The 16,368-nt window shown below is 31.5% G+C and overlaps 2 protein-coding genes and 1 pseudogene across 2 annotated transcripts; 1 reads left to right on the top strand and 2 right to left on the bottom strand.

Moving 5' to 3' along the window:
- The first annotated feature begins 951 nt into the window (after positions 1–951).
- LOC123223309 (pectinesterase 2-like) lies at positions 952–3,826 on the top strand. Its single transcript, XM_044646449.1, has 2 exons — positions 952–1,813; positions 3,042–3,826. The coding sequence occupies exons 1-2, from the start codon at positions 952–954 to the stop codon at positions 3,728–3,730; spliced, it is 1,551 nt and encodes a 516-aa protein (XP_044502384.1). The 3' UTR covers positions 3,731–3,826.
- A 4,020-nt stretch (positions 3,827–7,846) lies between these two features.
- On the bottom strand, positions 7,847–8,338 carry LOC123223308 (annotated as a pseudogene).
- Positions 8,339–9,898: 1,560 nt separating this feature from the next.
- Positions 9,899–11,021, bottom strand: LOC123222898 (auxin-responsive protein SAUR36-like). The gene has a single exon (XM_044645919.1). It carries the CDS (start codon positions 10,576–10,578, stop codon positions 10,075–10,077), a length of 504 nt encoding a protein of 167 aa, XP_044501854.1. The 5' UTR covers positions 10,579–11,021; the 3' UTR covers positions 9,899–10,074.
- Between the last annotated feature and the right edge of the window lie 5,347 nt (positions 11,022–16,368).

The following is a 16,368-nucleotide window of genomic DNA, read 5'->3' as shown; positions in this document are numbered from 1 at the left end:
TATTTATACATAGTATTAATTAGTTGTATATATTATTCCACAAAAACTTGATGCAAGGTTGAATTCAATTTAAATTGAATTTGAATAAGACCAAGCTCGAGCGATCAACATAAATCCAAATGAGTGCATTCAAAATCAGTTTAACAATAACTTAATTTTAGATTGGATTTGAATTACTTTAAAATCTATAAATTTATAAAAACACTTTAAACTCAATTTCTTTGATTTAAACTTGAGTAATTTGGATCCAATGTAGTTGTCTGTGGCAGGGCATAAGTATTGAGTACAAAGCATTCTTAGCTTTTAAGGGATAGGTATGCATATTGGGTAGCGACTTCGAGTGGCTTGCCATTATTTTTTTCTGTTATTAAACTATAAATTTCGCTTATCTGCCATTAATTGACTCCATTTCTCTTCATAATCTAAACCTGATATATGGTTTTGAATAAAATTTTACATTTATAAAAGACTAATTACATTTAAAAAAAAAAAAAATTATCAACCAGGGCGTTTCCCATTATGGATACTATTCGGATAATGTATATACACTGCAAGTGCGACCAGGCCAGGGCAGGGAGGGCGTGTTAGATTGTACAAACTCTAAAAAACGAGAAGATATGATCAAGAAATTCCCATTCAATGATATTTATACTTATTATTTACCAAATTGGTAGAAAAGTCTACTCAACTTTGATATAAAATTTGGCATTTTAATCATTATATTATGGGATAAATTCCTCCCCAGTTGGCTGCAGACTGCTTCATCATCCCCCGATCAAGTCAGCACGCACACAAAAGTCAATCATTAAAACTCTTAGATTATTAGACTTATCATTCTCTAATTATGTCATGATCCATTGCTCGTAGCAACGTTTCTTCTCTATATAAAGCAAAGAGCTTGGCACTCATTTCCCAAGCAAACCTTATTAACCCCTGAGCTCTCTATCAATGATGGCTTCTCCATTTCTTATAACACTTTCAGCTGTGCTCCTTTTTCTCTTCCCGACTATTTTTTGCTACAGTGTAAATGACGTAAAGTCATGGTGCAGCAAAACACCAAACCCTGAGCCATGTGAGTACTATCTGTCTCAGAACCTTGATCAAAGTCCTATTGATAATGAGTTCGATTTTTATAAAATTTCCGTGAAACTTGCTTTAGAACGCGCCAAGAATGCCCAATCAAACACATACAATCTAGGCCCTAAGTGCCGAAACGAGCTTGAAAAGGCTGCATGGGCCGACTGTGTTAAGTTGTACGAGTTAACAATCCTCAAGCTCAACAAAACCATAGACCCTAGCACCAAGTGCGTCCAAGATGATCAACAAACATGGCTCAGCACGGCTCTGACCAACTTAGAGACATGCCGAGCCGGTTTCATTGAACTTGGGGTGGCCGATTATCTGTTGCCCTTGATGTCAAATAATGTGTCAAAGTTAATTAGCAACACTTTGTCTATAAACAAAGTTTCATTTAGTAAACCCAGCTACCAAGATGGGTTTCCAAAATGGGTGAAGCCCGGTGACAGGAAGCTATTGGAGACTACATCACCGGCTTCTCAGGCAAATATCGTGGTGGCCCAGGATGGTTCTGGGAATTTTAAAACGATAAACGAGGCCATAACCGCAGCTTCATCCCGTTCAGGTAGTGGGAGATATGTGATTTACATAAAGGCAGGAACATATAACGAGAATATAGAGATTGGAACCCAATTGACAAATATTATGCTTGTGGGAGATGGCATTGGCGATACTATTATTACTGGGAGCAAAAGTGCTGGAGGGGGATCCACAACCTTCGGTTCAGCCACTGTCGGTGAGTCATCATCTTCTTAATTATATATACACATATGTGGTATGCTCTCGTACGTCACCACAGAGATAAAATTAAACTCAAGCTCGAAATTACTCGACCAAAGCATCATAAGGAAAATTCAACGGAATGAGTTTTCTGACTGATTCTGAGTTCGATCAAATTGGTTATTTATTTGTTTATTTTGTGAATTTGCACGCCGAGTTGGTATTGGTATGTCGTAATATAAATCTGACATAAGCCATTACATCTCATAAATTAATCTAATGTGAACGCTGAGAAGGCAATGGACGATAGCTTTGAGAACTTCAATAAGCTAAGAAAAAAAGTGAATACGAATGGAGACGTGTTGATTTAGTTTTGCATGTTAAAAACTCAATATACATCCATCAAGTGAGGTCATACAGTTTCAAATTATACGTAGACATAGCTTTGTATGGTCCAGAGTTTGAACAGTTGTGTTGCCCGATAAATTTGCTTTGACAACAAGAAAGAATATTAAATTGTTAATTTATTCAGTTGCTACTCAACTGTGGCCACTTAAAAAGTCTCATAATCTGATGTGACTTTTGGAAACTAATAATTTAATGTCTAACTGAGATTGATATTAAATATATATAGATATGTTTATAATCAAATCAAAATTTTCTACTGCTTGTAATCTAGAGGTTAAGTTGGTCTGTCTGGATTTTGATAGGGACGTCAATAGGGATCATTGCATTTAGCTTAAATGATGAATCATACTATAACTTTTTTCTATTCAGACGGTGGACTTTTGATCGCATTGAACCCTAGTATATTTTTATGAAGGTGGAGTTTTGATAGCATTGAACTCTAGAATACTTTTATGAGCCAAAATTTCAGTATTTATCTTTAAGGTATTAAACAAATATAATTAAAATTGTTTGTTTTGCTTTAAAAATAAATTGATTAATTTGATACCTTCGAAATAGTAAAAGGTTAATTTCATGGAAAATTTTAAAATTCATTTCTTTTCATTTAAAAAAAAAAAAAGAAAGTTTGCTTCTTTCAATATTGTGATACTTGGATTCTTCGGGATGTTGTTGCCACTTTAAGATTTAGTCAAAAATAATATAAAAGGTGTCTAGAGAACTTGAATGATGCAAGATAAAAAAGAAAAGTAATTTATTGCTTAATTGGGAGGTCTCACAGTGCAACATTCAATGAACTATACATCAGATTGAAATTTTTTTATTGTGTGGCATTTTAGGTTTATTAGGAGACGGGTTCATCGGCCAAGGCATAACATTCCGTAACACAGCCGGTGCTCAAAATCACCAAGCGGTGGCTTTACGTTGTGGTTCAGATCTTTCTGTGTTTTACCAGTGCAGTTTTGAAGGATATCAAGATACTCTTTATGTTTATTCAGAGAGACAATTCTACAAAGACTGTAACATCTATGGAACCGTAGATTTCATCTTTGGAAACGCCGCCGTTGTCTTCCAAAACTGTAACATATATGCTCGCGATCCTCCTAACAAAATCAACACTGTTACTGCCCAAGGAAGGACCGATCCTAACCAAAACACTGGAATCATTATTCAAAACTGCGTCGTCGACGCTGCTTCCGATTTGAAGCCAGTGGAAAGCTCGGTTAACACGTATCTTGGAAGGCCATGGAAAAAATATTCAAGAACAGTTTTCATGACGACGTATCTTGGTAGCTTAATAAACCCAGCTGGGTGGATGCAGTGGAGTGGTAATTTTGCCCTCAGCACTTTGTATTATGCAGAGTACCAAAACACTGGCCCTGGTTCATCCACTGCAAATAGGGTCAAGTGGGCTGGTTATCATGTTCTTACTAGTGCCTCCCAAGTCAACCAGTTCACCGTCGGGAGCTTTATTGCCGGAAATTCTTGGTTGCCAGCCACCAACGTGCCTTACACTTCCGGTCTCTGATTTGAATCTTTTTTTTCTTTACAGTTGAAAAGATCAATAAGGTTGTTAACATGCAACTGTCATCGTCGAAGTATGATATTTCTTTGTGGAATCAATGTGATGAAAGTTCAATACTAAATGACACACCGATGTCTATTTTAATATTATCCTCTTGCAGCTTTGAGGGGTAATTAATTAAAATAAGCAAAATTTTAAGGGTTTGTACGTTTTTAGGCCATCCTAGAAAAGTCTTACCAAAATAAGTAAAACATAATTTTTTAACCCTTTTTACCCTTATGTTGAAAAACCAAGTAAAAATATTTTTTCTGAGAATGTGCGTCAGTTTATGGTGGTTACGATGGTAGCTAGGGATTTTATAGTGAAACCCTAAATATATCGAATTATGTATATGAATGTTTTTGAATGTTTCGAACGCTTAAAATGATGTAGTTTCGATGTTAATGGATGTCTAAAAGTATAGCCGTTGAGAGATAAAAGCGCAAAAAGTGAACAGTGTCATGCAAACTGCACAAATTGTGTAAACACTGTTCACACCGCGCAAACACTGTTCACTACACAAACCGCTTGCAAAATCGCGCAAAAATACTGTTCACAGACTATAATATCTACTTTGTGCAATATGAACAGTGTTTACGCTATATAAACAGTATTTACGCTATTTGTGCAGTTTACGCAGTACTGTAAATTTGCGTAGTTTGCGTGACACTGTAAATTTGCGCTCTTTTGTCTCTCAACAACTACATTTCCAGACATCCATTAACATCGAAACTACATCATTTTAAGCGTTCGAAACATTCAAAAATATTCATATACATAATTCGACATATTTAGGGTTTCAGTGTTAAATCTCTTGCCACCATCGTAACCCCCATAAACCGACGCACATTCTCAGAAAAAATATTTTTACTTGGTTTTTCAACATAAGGGTAAAAATGATTAAAAAAAAATACGGTTTGCTTATTTTAGTAAAACTTTTCTAGGGTGGCCTAAAAATGTAAAAATGCTTAAAATTTTGCTTATTTTAATTAATTTCCCCAGCTTCGAGTCGTGATGATTTTTTTAAAATATTCCAATTCCAATCAGTCTGTTAAGCTATCAACACCTTGGACTACAAAAAAGACTTTGTCGGCATCTTTCATGGCCGAATTTATGCTATTAATTTATTCCAACAAAATTATATAATATTATATGATAGAATTTTCTAATTGTAACCTAATTACATAATGATATATTAATATGAATAAATAAATTAATAAAAAAAAACTTATAAATGTTAGTATTTTCGTATCAACACCCTAAAAAATATACGAGCAATTCATTTGGATTCATAAGACATTTTCAAATTTCAATTATTTCATATAAAGATTTAATAGGATAATTATTTGAACAGCAATATAATGTCATAATAACTTTAAAAAATATTAAATACACCTTATTTTGAGTATTTAATTAAATAGTTAAATAATATATTATTATGTGATTAAATATTATTTTACTATTAATTCAACGTCACTCAATCACATAATGACACATCATTTAGATATTTAATTAGATATTAAAACTGAGTATATATAATTTTATTAAATAATTAATGTGTGTCATGTTATGAATTAATGTCGTGTTTCTATTTTCTTTTTTCTTTTATTATAAATGGAATAAGGGTAATATTTTTAAATAATAATACAATATATATAAATAATGAGTATAAATCTGGTTATAAACATTTATATATTATTATATAATTAATTAATTTTAAATTAAAAATAAAAAAATCATTCATTTTTATCATTCATCATTGTCTATACCAAATTAACATCTTATTTCTGTACACAATATTCCTATTCCTCGCTTTGACAGAAGATACTTGGAAAAGCGCCAATGTTTTACCAGTCCAATCAATTGGGTCTGTAAGGCTTTTCTTGGTAAGTTGAGGCCCATGAAAAATCCATGTTTAGATGACTGTATTGAGATATACATTTGGGGCCTTTAAGGTTGGTCTCCGATAACCCAAAAATGTCAAGTAGAAGCAGGATTGGAGAATTTAGAAGGCCGAGGACTATTTCTCGCTTAATATATCCTTTAATTTTAAGTTTTCATTCTTTAACTTTGAAAACTTTATTTATCTATTTATAAATAGTTAAAATTAACAAAATCTTAATTTTTTTAAATTTTATTTCTTTTTCCTCCTTAAACTTTAAAAATTAAAAGTTTTTTTCCAACATAAATTTAAAATTATGACAGTTTACCTTAAGGTTTAGTTTCTAGATCTCTAATACTATTATCAACATCCTTTTCCTTAAGAAGTTTCCTCTCCTTCCGACGGTCTCTCAATGGTATTAAAGTTCTGAACATTAAATCTTAAGAAGAAACTGTCATTTTTTAAAACTTAGATTAGAGACAAATTTTTAGTTTTTAAAATTTAGGAGAAAAAAAAGTAATTATATTTTAGTTTATTTTTAATATTATAAATAAAAGAATGATTTTACCTATAATTGTTAATTTTAATCAATCATAGATAAGTATTTGAGATTTTTAAAATTGGAAAAAAATTGGTGTGGGGGGGGGGGGGGGGGGGGGGGAGAATTTAGAAGACCGAAACACTGCAGGTAGTTTATTTTAGGGAAAAGGACTATTTCCCACCCATTTTTTAGCCCATTCTCAAAAGCATACTCATATCAGATAAAAAACCTAAATACCCACCCAAAGTTTAATCTGTTTGTTCCACCCACCTATTTTCTGTTAGATAAAGGGGTAATTTCATCATTTTACCAATAATATTAAATAATTAAAATTTTATTTCATTTTACCCCCATTAATTTGAAAAACTAACATTTGTCCCCTAAATTAAGTTTTAAAAAATTCACTTTTCCCCCCTGAAATGTAGCCAATTTTTCCAGCGACGGCAGAGAAGTTTCGTCCAGAGGTTGACCACCTCTGGAAGACGATCATCGTCCAGAATTGGACGACGCTTCGTCCAGATCTGGACGACGAAGTGTCGTCCAGTCTGGACGACTAGCATCGTCCAGAGAATGGACGACCGTCGTCCATTCCAGGGACAACCGTCGTCCAGAGAATGGACGAGCCTTCGTCACTCTCCCTCCAGCCACGTCGTCGCCGGTGGCCGAAGGAAAAATGAAAAAAAAATTAGGGATTTGAGGGGGTGAAAGTCACTTTTTAAAGTTTAGGGATGGGGTAAGTATAACTTTTAAAATCGGAGGGGAAAATGCGATAGAATTAAATCAGGAGAATGTAAACAGTAAAATGACGGTTTTACCCCTCTATTTAACGGAAAATTTAACGGCAGTTGTGGGTGGATGCAAACAGATTAAACTTTGGGTGGGTTTTTAGGTTTTTCATCTGGTGTGGGTATGTGTTTGAGATTAGACTAAACAATGGGTGGGAAATAGTCCTTTCCCCTTTATTTTAAATAGGAAGCATACCGAAACACTGCAGGTAGTTTATTTTAAATAGGAAGCATATGATTGAGATTTTAAACCACAACCAAAAAACTTTTATATTGGTCATATCTAAGATTGACTTGAATTAAGTTGTTTAAGGTTGACTCGCAGCTTGGTTTGAATGAGCCAAACTTTAATAGAAATAGTTTTAATTTGAGTTTGAGTTAAATCAATTCGTTTCAATCTAATCATAGACAAATTTGTTTTTTTGATAATTTTTTATCTTTTTCAACGATTCTCCTTATTAATTTTTTTTTTTACGACTTTTAAGTATTTTATTTGATAAATTCATTGTTAATCGAAAAAGTCAAATTTAATCTCAAATTAATCGTTTTAGATTCAAACTAAGTTTGATATTGAACTGAATGTTTTGGATTTTAGTCAAACTCAAACTGATCTTCATTTGAATTTAACTCGATTAGAATCTACTTCTAATTATATCACCGTCACTTATAACTCACCAACAAATAACAATGTGCAAGTAAAGCAAATCATAACTTAAATGTAAATTACAAAGCTGTGTACAGGTTGAACGAAGGAAAACCGGCAGCCCTTTTGATTTGGAGATTATAGGGCACTGCTAGTTCTATATACCACAATCACATTTTATAAAACGGGAAAAGTTGAAGATAATAGAGTTGTTACAATTACAACATCATTACCAATCTTCAACATAATTTTGATCAGCCTTCATCACTGAACACCCACATAAATTCTTCAACTTGGCAACAGATTCGGCAAGGCAAGTAGTGCAGTCATTTGGGCTCAAATCACCCAAAAACTGTGCAAAACCTTCAAGTAAACCAGAACTACTGACTTTAAAACCAATAGCTGTTTCAAAATCAGCTAAAACATCATCTCTACGAGTATTTACATGTGTACAATGCCTAAGACTTGTATCAAGCTTTCCTAAGAAATCTGTATGCTCATATCTTACATAACACCCCTCTAGTCGCAAAGAAGCCCCATAACAGGATGGACAATCCAAACCAATCTGGTTAACAGCACTTTCTTTCAATACAATTAGAGCAGTAGTCAATAGTCTTCAAGTCACCTCTGCACAGATATAAACCATATATGCTGGCTTCAGGTGGCGTTGGGTTCCATTACCAATGGCAAAGCAATTGTATGCGGCATGAGAAGACGAGAAAAGCAGCCATTATAACCGATCAGAGAAAATAAGAGAATGATGAGAGTGGAGAAAGTCTAAGAGCTAGAATGGCTTTGTTGTTGTATAATTGAAGACTTCTAATGTTGTAATCTTCATTAAGAAAGGGTCCATTGGTCTTCAGGGAACTAATTATCTACTTTCTATCCTAACTGAATAATTGTGATAAATATCAGCATATTCTAGCTAGTAGTTTTAATTCTGAGCCACTATACTTCAAATGCTCTTGCATCATTCAATTCATAAGATCTTAACAATGTTTTCTGATAGTTCAAATTGCTCCCTAACCCGTATTAGTCAGCGTAACGTCTTATAAACAATGTGGTCATCTAGTCCCAAAATATACACAAAAGCCTTCAAGGTTTTATAGTTAGATAACCTTCTCTTCTCCAGTCAAGAGCTGGCCGCTGTAACCTGCAATCAACAGCATTTTAATTTTTTAGCCTTCTTCAACAAGAAGCTACGTCAACTTTCTTTGTCAACAACAAACTGAAGTTGAGATTTACCAGTAAATTATAATTACCAATAAATTCAAGCTTAATTTATTGCAGTGATCGGGTCTAATATGACCACTTAATAATTGACATCAGCATGCGTGATGAAATGATTTAATATAAATTACTTCTTCAAGAAGAAGCCTTTCCCAGAACCTCACCAAAAAAACTGAAAACTGGTTCAATCGTGTATTAAGTGACGAAAGAGCAAGATATGGACCACCCTCCCCATCTTATGCACCGCATTAATTGCCTTACCAAGAAATGCGTTTATGTCAAATTCATTTTTCAGTAGGCAAGTGCGACACGATTCTACTTATACCAGACCATCCAATTCTTTTAAATGCATGCGACCCAAATGGGATGTGGGCAGGGATTGATTCTATCTGGACCGAGCCCAGTTTAAAACAAGTTCGAATCTAAAAGAACTGGATTATTTGATCCGTGGATCGAAAAATGTTTGTTTGATTTGAGCTCAAGCAGTACAGATCAAATACAAACCATCAAGATATCTCCCATGAATCAAACTCGTAGTGGCTTTGCCTCTATCCAATGATTCTCATTAAAAAGATTCTCCACTAATAGCAAGTTATTGTGTGAAAGAGACGCCTATGGTGCAACTCATAACGGAATCAAATTGTCATTCTCTGCCTGAAAATGATAACTTCCTAATATTCCTTGTCCGATGAGAAACTATTTTCCCCCACAATCATATCTCTTGATTCTTACCACCATTACTGGTAATAGATTAGCTGTTTAAGTTCAAAACACTATGGTTGATAAATAATCCATGTAGGAGCGTTTTTTAATGAGTTTTTAAATGAAAATAATCAACATAATTATAATATGATTAACAAAATTATATATACACATTTATATATATCATTATATAATTAAGTAATTTTGAATTAAAAATAAAACAACCCTTAATTTTATGATGACACGTATAAGTATGTATATATTTATGTACCTAAAATGAATACATATTATTGTTCTTTGATTGATTAGAATCAAGTTTTAAAATACTAAGTATAATAGCAAAACACCATTAAAACCAGAAGGAAAACTTGTATAAGCTTACATCTAAATTACATTATGCTATAAAAATAAAAAGTTAAAAAAGCAAAGTAAAGCACTACTTAATCAAAAATCCTAAAACACCATGACCACTATTATATTATGTAATATTTATCTTCGTCATCATCAGAATCACCATCAAAACACTTAATAGTTGCGTTTCCACGTTGGCTTTCGGGAACGGGAGCCTGCAGCTATACGGCTCTGCACCTGCTCGAACTCCGAGTAGCAGCAGGGGATTGTAAGGCCACCCTCTTGGTTAAATCCGTACTCTTCCTCGGCTTCTCTCAAAAGCTGACCAAACAAAGGATGGTTAAAATAAATCACAGGCACTAAAACCCTGTGAAAATCGCCATCTTTTTGTCCAACATAAACGGCCAAATATCCTTTCGGTACTTCAACGGGTTTATTTTTAATCCGGTCGGTCTCCATCGGAATGCAACCCGACTTGCGTTTCATAAAGCAGAGAGATTTCGCTCCGTTTGTTAACTGACGACCCCAGTTGATGAGTTTCGAAATCGATTTGCTTTTACATGACGATTCCACTGAATCTAAACGATGGTAACCGGATCTAGTCCCTGTTTTTCGGATGAGCAATCTCGTAAGCCGGATCAAGCGTTTCCCGATCTTGAATCCTCTTATCTTTCGCATGATTTTTCGTTTCGTTGACAGAACACAAAAAACAAACACAAATATGCAAATACAAAAAACAGTATCCTTTCGGATGAGGCTAATTGACGGGTTTTGTTAAAGGAAAGAGGAGTTCAGGAGAAAGGCCACGGATCAGCGATGGACATGGTAAGACGAGAGACAGTGAGGCACACTTCAGAGAGCGACGTTGGTATATTTGACATCCTCACTTCCTTCAAAAAACGATTCTTTCATTCGAAATCCTAACAAGGACTGCTTGAATATCTGCTAAGAATCAAATTCTCTCGTTCATACGCGTAAGACGGACGGTGGCGGTGGTGGGCGGAGAATTTGATTCTCGTATAAAAAAATTGGGAGAGTTTGTAGTCAAAAGTGGGAAGTTGTAAAGAGGAATAATCCTAACGCGATTGTTGGGAGGGGAAAATTGTGATTTATATAGAATGAGGAGAGTGCAATTTAGAAGAAGTCAAATGACAGATAAAAGAAGGGTCAGATTATGAAGTAGTTGCGGCGAGAATACCACTCAAAGTACTTGCATCCGCTAACTGACAGTTATGTGGATCGTTCGATTTTCAACCTCATTCTGATTGATTGATTTTTACACAGGTGGACGGTAAATATTCCACCAACAACAATTAGATAAAATAAAGGGCCGCATGGTTGATATGTGCAATTAACTTCCTATTCAATAAAATTAATGGAAGATACTTTAGAGCAAATAATTAAATACATAAATATATATGTTAGTATTTTTTTAATTTTATCAACCAAATATAATATTTTTCATACATGTCAATTTATTAAATATAGTATTAATTTAAATTCATAATTTTTCAGATAATTTATTTCTATATTAATTTTTTTATAATAAAAAATTAATTGAACCAAATGTGTCCATAGAAACATAATTTTATATATAAAATAATTAGATTTTGAAAGAGAATAGTCTTTCTTGAAATTTTAGGCTTATAAGCATAATGAGATATATAAATTCCTTATATTTTTCCTTTGTACAATTTTTTTATTTATAAATAAAAATAAATGATTATGGTATAATTTCGTATATATTTACATTTTAATAAATTGAATCTAAAAATATTGAAAAAAAATTAGATAATTTGTATTAAATTAATAAGAATCATTTTTCTCATTCTTTCAAAATTAAAAAAAAAAAACCTTTTATTTATATCCTACATGGATGTATGTAAAGATAAGAAATTTAATCTTTGTATACATATAACATATGTATGTATGATATATTTTGTACAATAAAATAATATATATTTAATTTTAAATATTTAATTAAGTATTAAATAATATATTAATAAATAATTAAATATTTTAAAATTAATAATAAAATATTTTAAAATTAATAATTAAATAATATTTAATTAAATAATAATACTATTAAGATTAGGGTTAGATTCGAATTGAGTCAGTTAGAGTTCGAGCTCGGCTCAATTTGGTTCGAGCCCAAAACGAGTTGGGCTCTGTTTGGTTCGATCGAGTTTGAGTTAGCTCAGTAGATTTTTTTTAATTTTTTTATAAAAAATGATATCGTTTTGATCCATATATATTAAAAACGATGTCGTTTTGATATGAAAAATGAGTTGAGCAGAAAACAAGTCAAACTCGAGTCGAATAGAGTTAAACTCGAATCGAACTTAAACCACCCATAAATAAATTAAACTGAATTTAACTCAATTCAAATTCAACCTTAATTAAGATAACTATGAGGGTGCTCGTAAACCTCACCGTACAATAACGTAATTTAATGGGAAGCAGAAATAATGTATAGAATCTGACTAGGATTTGCAATTTGATTTCTAAATCTTAATTAATAAATTAAAATAATATTAATTGTGGCTGCGGTCAATGCATAGGAGTGCGTGCGTCGTTGAATATTAGATGCTTAGGAATCTGAAATTTGGCCTCAAAATTCAACCATGTGGCTTCTGAGAAATTGTATGGACAAGTACACCGTTGAAAGAGTGTACTATTTTTTTAAGTATACAGACAAAGAACGACCAACTCTGAGGTAGTTAAGAAGGTATTGCGCGTAGACCTGGCATTTTATGGCATTGAATCGTCTCTGTTGCACACGTGTGTATACTGGATCAATTTCCTCGAAACCCTCCCTCCATTCTTTTCAGGCCTGTTGGTAATCTGATGGTTATTGTTTATATTTGAATGATTCAATTTTTTAATTTAATTTTGACTAAATGACTATTTCCCATCTAACTTTATATAAAATGTTAAATTTTTACATTTTAAGTTTTAAAATTTTAATTTATCATTTAATTTTGTTTTATTTTTTATGAAATAATTATTTTACTATTTTATTGAAATCACAAAATTATCATTATTACTTAACATAAATGTTAACTTATCAAATTTAAAAATTTATCATTTAAACTTTTAAAAAGGTAAATCCTAATCAACCATAAAATGTTATATTTTATTTATTATTGAGAATATAATTGTTAATTTTAAAATACTTTTTGAATTTTTAAAACCCTTATAAGGTTTATTAACATTCTTTCTATCTTAAAAAATTATAAACCTCAAACATATATTATTTTGAAAAAGAAAGTATAATAAAAATATTTATAAAAAATAATCATCTTAACCTTTCGATTATTAAAATTCATTAACAAAAATATTAACGAATGATAATTTGGCTTTTTAAAAATTAAATAATAAGAATTTGTTGTTTTAACAAACCATGGTGGGAAATAATCTTTTGGTCTTTAATTTTATTAGGATTGCAAGTTATCGCATATAATAAATAAGGCTTCATGGTTTTCCTTTTATATTGAAAGAATATCATAATTAATATTTAAAACGATTAAAATATATTATTTTAATTGATATATTAAATATTGATATATTATTATTTTATTAGATAATTTTAAATTAATTATAAATCAACATTTAATCATATGATATTATATTATTATTAGTAATTAATACTCATAATAAATATATAATATCACTCAAAAAAAAAAATAGTTTAAATCCTTTTAATATAAAGGTTGATATTATGATTAATTTATTTTAAATTATTTAAATTTAAATAAAACGAAATTTAAACTAATTTAAATATTTAAATTTAAATAAAAACTGATAAAATAAAAAATTAAATTGTTTTAAAATTGATTTGGAACCTCAATTTATCACTCTTAATATGGTCTAGAATTCAATCTTGACCCCAGTCGAATCCAACACGCAAGAGAAAGACACGAGTTAGCTCAAAAATGATGAAGGCATGCATTTATTTGTGAGCGGTCCCTTCAAATATAAAAATCGCATAGCCCAGGTCAACCCAATTCCGTACACCACCGTGCATCGTACCTTTCGTATTTCAACAATAGGGCCCATTTATTATTTATCATTTCCATAAACTCTTGGTTCAGTTAGAAGACACGTGGACAGCGTCGTATTAAGGTGGGGCTAGGTCGGTGTAAAAACAACAAATCGGACAAATGAATCCATGTGGGTTTGAAGAGGAGTGGGAATATCATATTTGTCAAATGGCTATCTTTACGGTACTGTTTTATTTGTGGGGCTTTGGATAATGAAATGTTTGGCTAGTTGCTTTAGAATTTAGATATAAACGCAAGTCGCTAAATTTATTGGGTTTATATCAACTCAATGAGCAGTGTTTGGAACTCTTACCGTTCATGCTCACATAGTTTTCTCTGTTCTTTACATTAATACAGTAGAAATACTTTTAATAAAAGGCCAAAGGACAATTTCCATTCCAAGTATCTTTTTACCTTTGGGGTGCGTTTGGTTAAAAGTTTTTAAGATTATCTTGGTAATCTATCTTATATTCTCTTATTTGGTTTGTTATTAATAAAATATTACAGTAATCTTCTATTACCAATACTGGCGTGACAGGTAATATAGGTGGTAATCTGATTATCACCTTCACCTTAGGTATTTAAAGATTACTGGGGTAATCTTGAGTTTATTATAGAAAAATTATTATTTATTAATTTTTTGAGATAAAAATAAATTTATTTTTAATTAATATGATAAATAATATAAAAATATTTAAAAATAATTATATTTAAGGGCATTTAAGTAAAATATTTTACTAGTAATTTTTTATTATCTTTAATCAAACACAATAATTATTTATACCTATCAAATTTTATCAAACATAGTAATCATTTATACCTAATAATCTTCTGAGTAATCTATCTTCAAGGTAATCTTTTTATTTTAGTAATCAAACATTACCCAAATCAAACGCCCCCTTAAGTTTTCATGTTTTTAATTTTAAAACTCTTATTCACCTATTCAAAGGCAATTAAAGTTAATAGAACTCTAATTTCTTAAAAATTTTTTCCTTAAATCTTAAAAACTAATAACTTCCTTTGTAAACCAAATTTTAAAAAATGATATTTCTTCTTTAGAGTTGAGTTTTCAAACTTCAATGACATCTTTTTTCTATTCTTTCAACTACCGCTATCTCATTATCTCTCTTTTTGACTGACAGTCTTAAACTCAATAAGAGACGATGTTTCATTGAAGAAGATGAAACATTGTCTCTCAGACAAAAACAAGAAATCTCGTTTTCATAGAGGAAAACGAACAATTTCATTTTCTTGATGAAGTTAGGAATTCTTTTCAGCATCAATCGATACTATTCAAGCTTTCAAACGAGAGAAACTTGGCTGTCGGAGGGAGAGGAGACATTGAGAGATTTTCGTCAATGGTGATGACATCGAATTTGGTATCAGAGATTTAGAAACTAAACCTTAAAGGGAATATATCATTTTTTTTAATTTGGATTAAAGAAAAACTTTTAATTTTTAAGGTTTACGAAGGAAAAAAGATATTAAATTTTAGTTTATTATTAATATTATAGATAAAATGATAATTTTATTTTTAAACCAGTTAATTCTAATTATCTATAGATAAATGTTTAAGATTTTAAAAAATAAGAAATAAAAATTTGAGAAAATAAGATATTTTAGACCAGGATAAATACTCCGGGCCTTAATAAAATATCAGAACAACTGCCGACACAACAAAGTGTTCCAATTCCTGACGCTGCATTCTGATCACGTTTGAATCTGCGTCCTTATTTACATTATTTTGTACAGACTCATGTACTTGAGTTGAGTGACATACAAAATTAGGATTGGATTCTCTCTATCTTGAACTCTCAGATTAAACTGAGTGAGTCCAGTCCGATTATTTCAGTCAAAGAGCTGATAGTCTAGTTGGAGTTGGAGTGATGATGCAGTCACTGTGGAGGCGTAGGTGAATTGATATCGATCTGGGTTGGCTTTTATGCTTTAAACTGAGGTAACCTCCATGGTGTCATATCCGACTCCGATGAGTTAAAAACCATGTATTGAATTTGAAGCTGTTGATGGATCATCGTTCATCAGATTGATTTTACTTTTCTTTGATTGGGTGAAGTAAAGTTTACTTTTTGGACAAATAATCATACAAAATAATACTGTGATAGACATCTCGCAACCAACGTAACAATTATTTCAAATTATTTTTCTTTACTTCACGAATACAAATCATAACTCCCAGCTGTATGTTGGACTTGTCTGTTCGAATTTTAGGCATTTCAACTGCAAATCTGTTTTAATAAGTTACAATTATTAGATAATGTCTTTTTCATTATTTATATTCATCCAGAATTTGATATTTTATATATATATATATATATATATATGATGCAAGAAGATTCTACCAGGAATTGAAAGGTTTGATTGAATTCAACCTTACATGGATTGATCAATTCCTTGTAGAATCTTC

Source organism: Mangifera indica, chromosome 8 (assembly GCF_011075055.1).
Source record: "Mangifera indica cultivar Alphonso chromosome 8, CATAS_Mindica_2.1, whole genome shotgun sequence".
NCBI lineage: Eukaryota > Viridiplantae > Streptophyta > Magnoliopsida > Sapindales > Anacardiaceae > Mangifera > Mangifera indica.
This window is presented reverse-complemented; position numbering and strand designations above follow the sequence as displayed.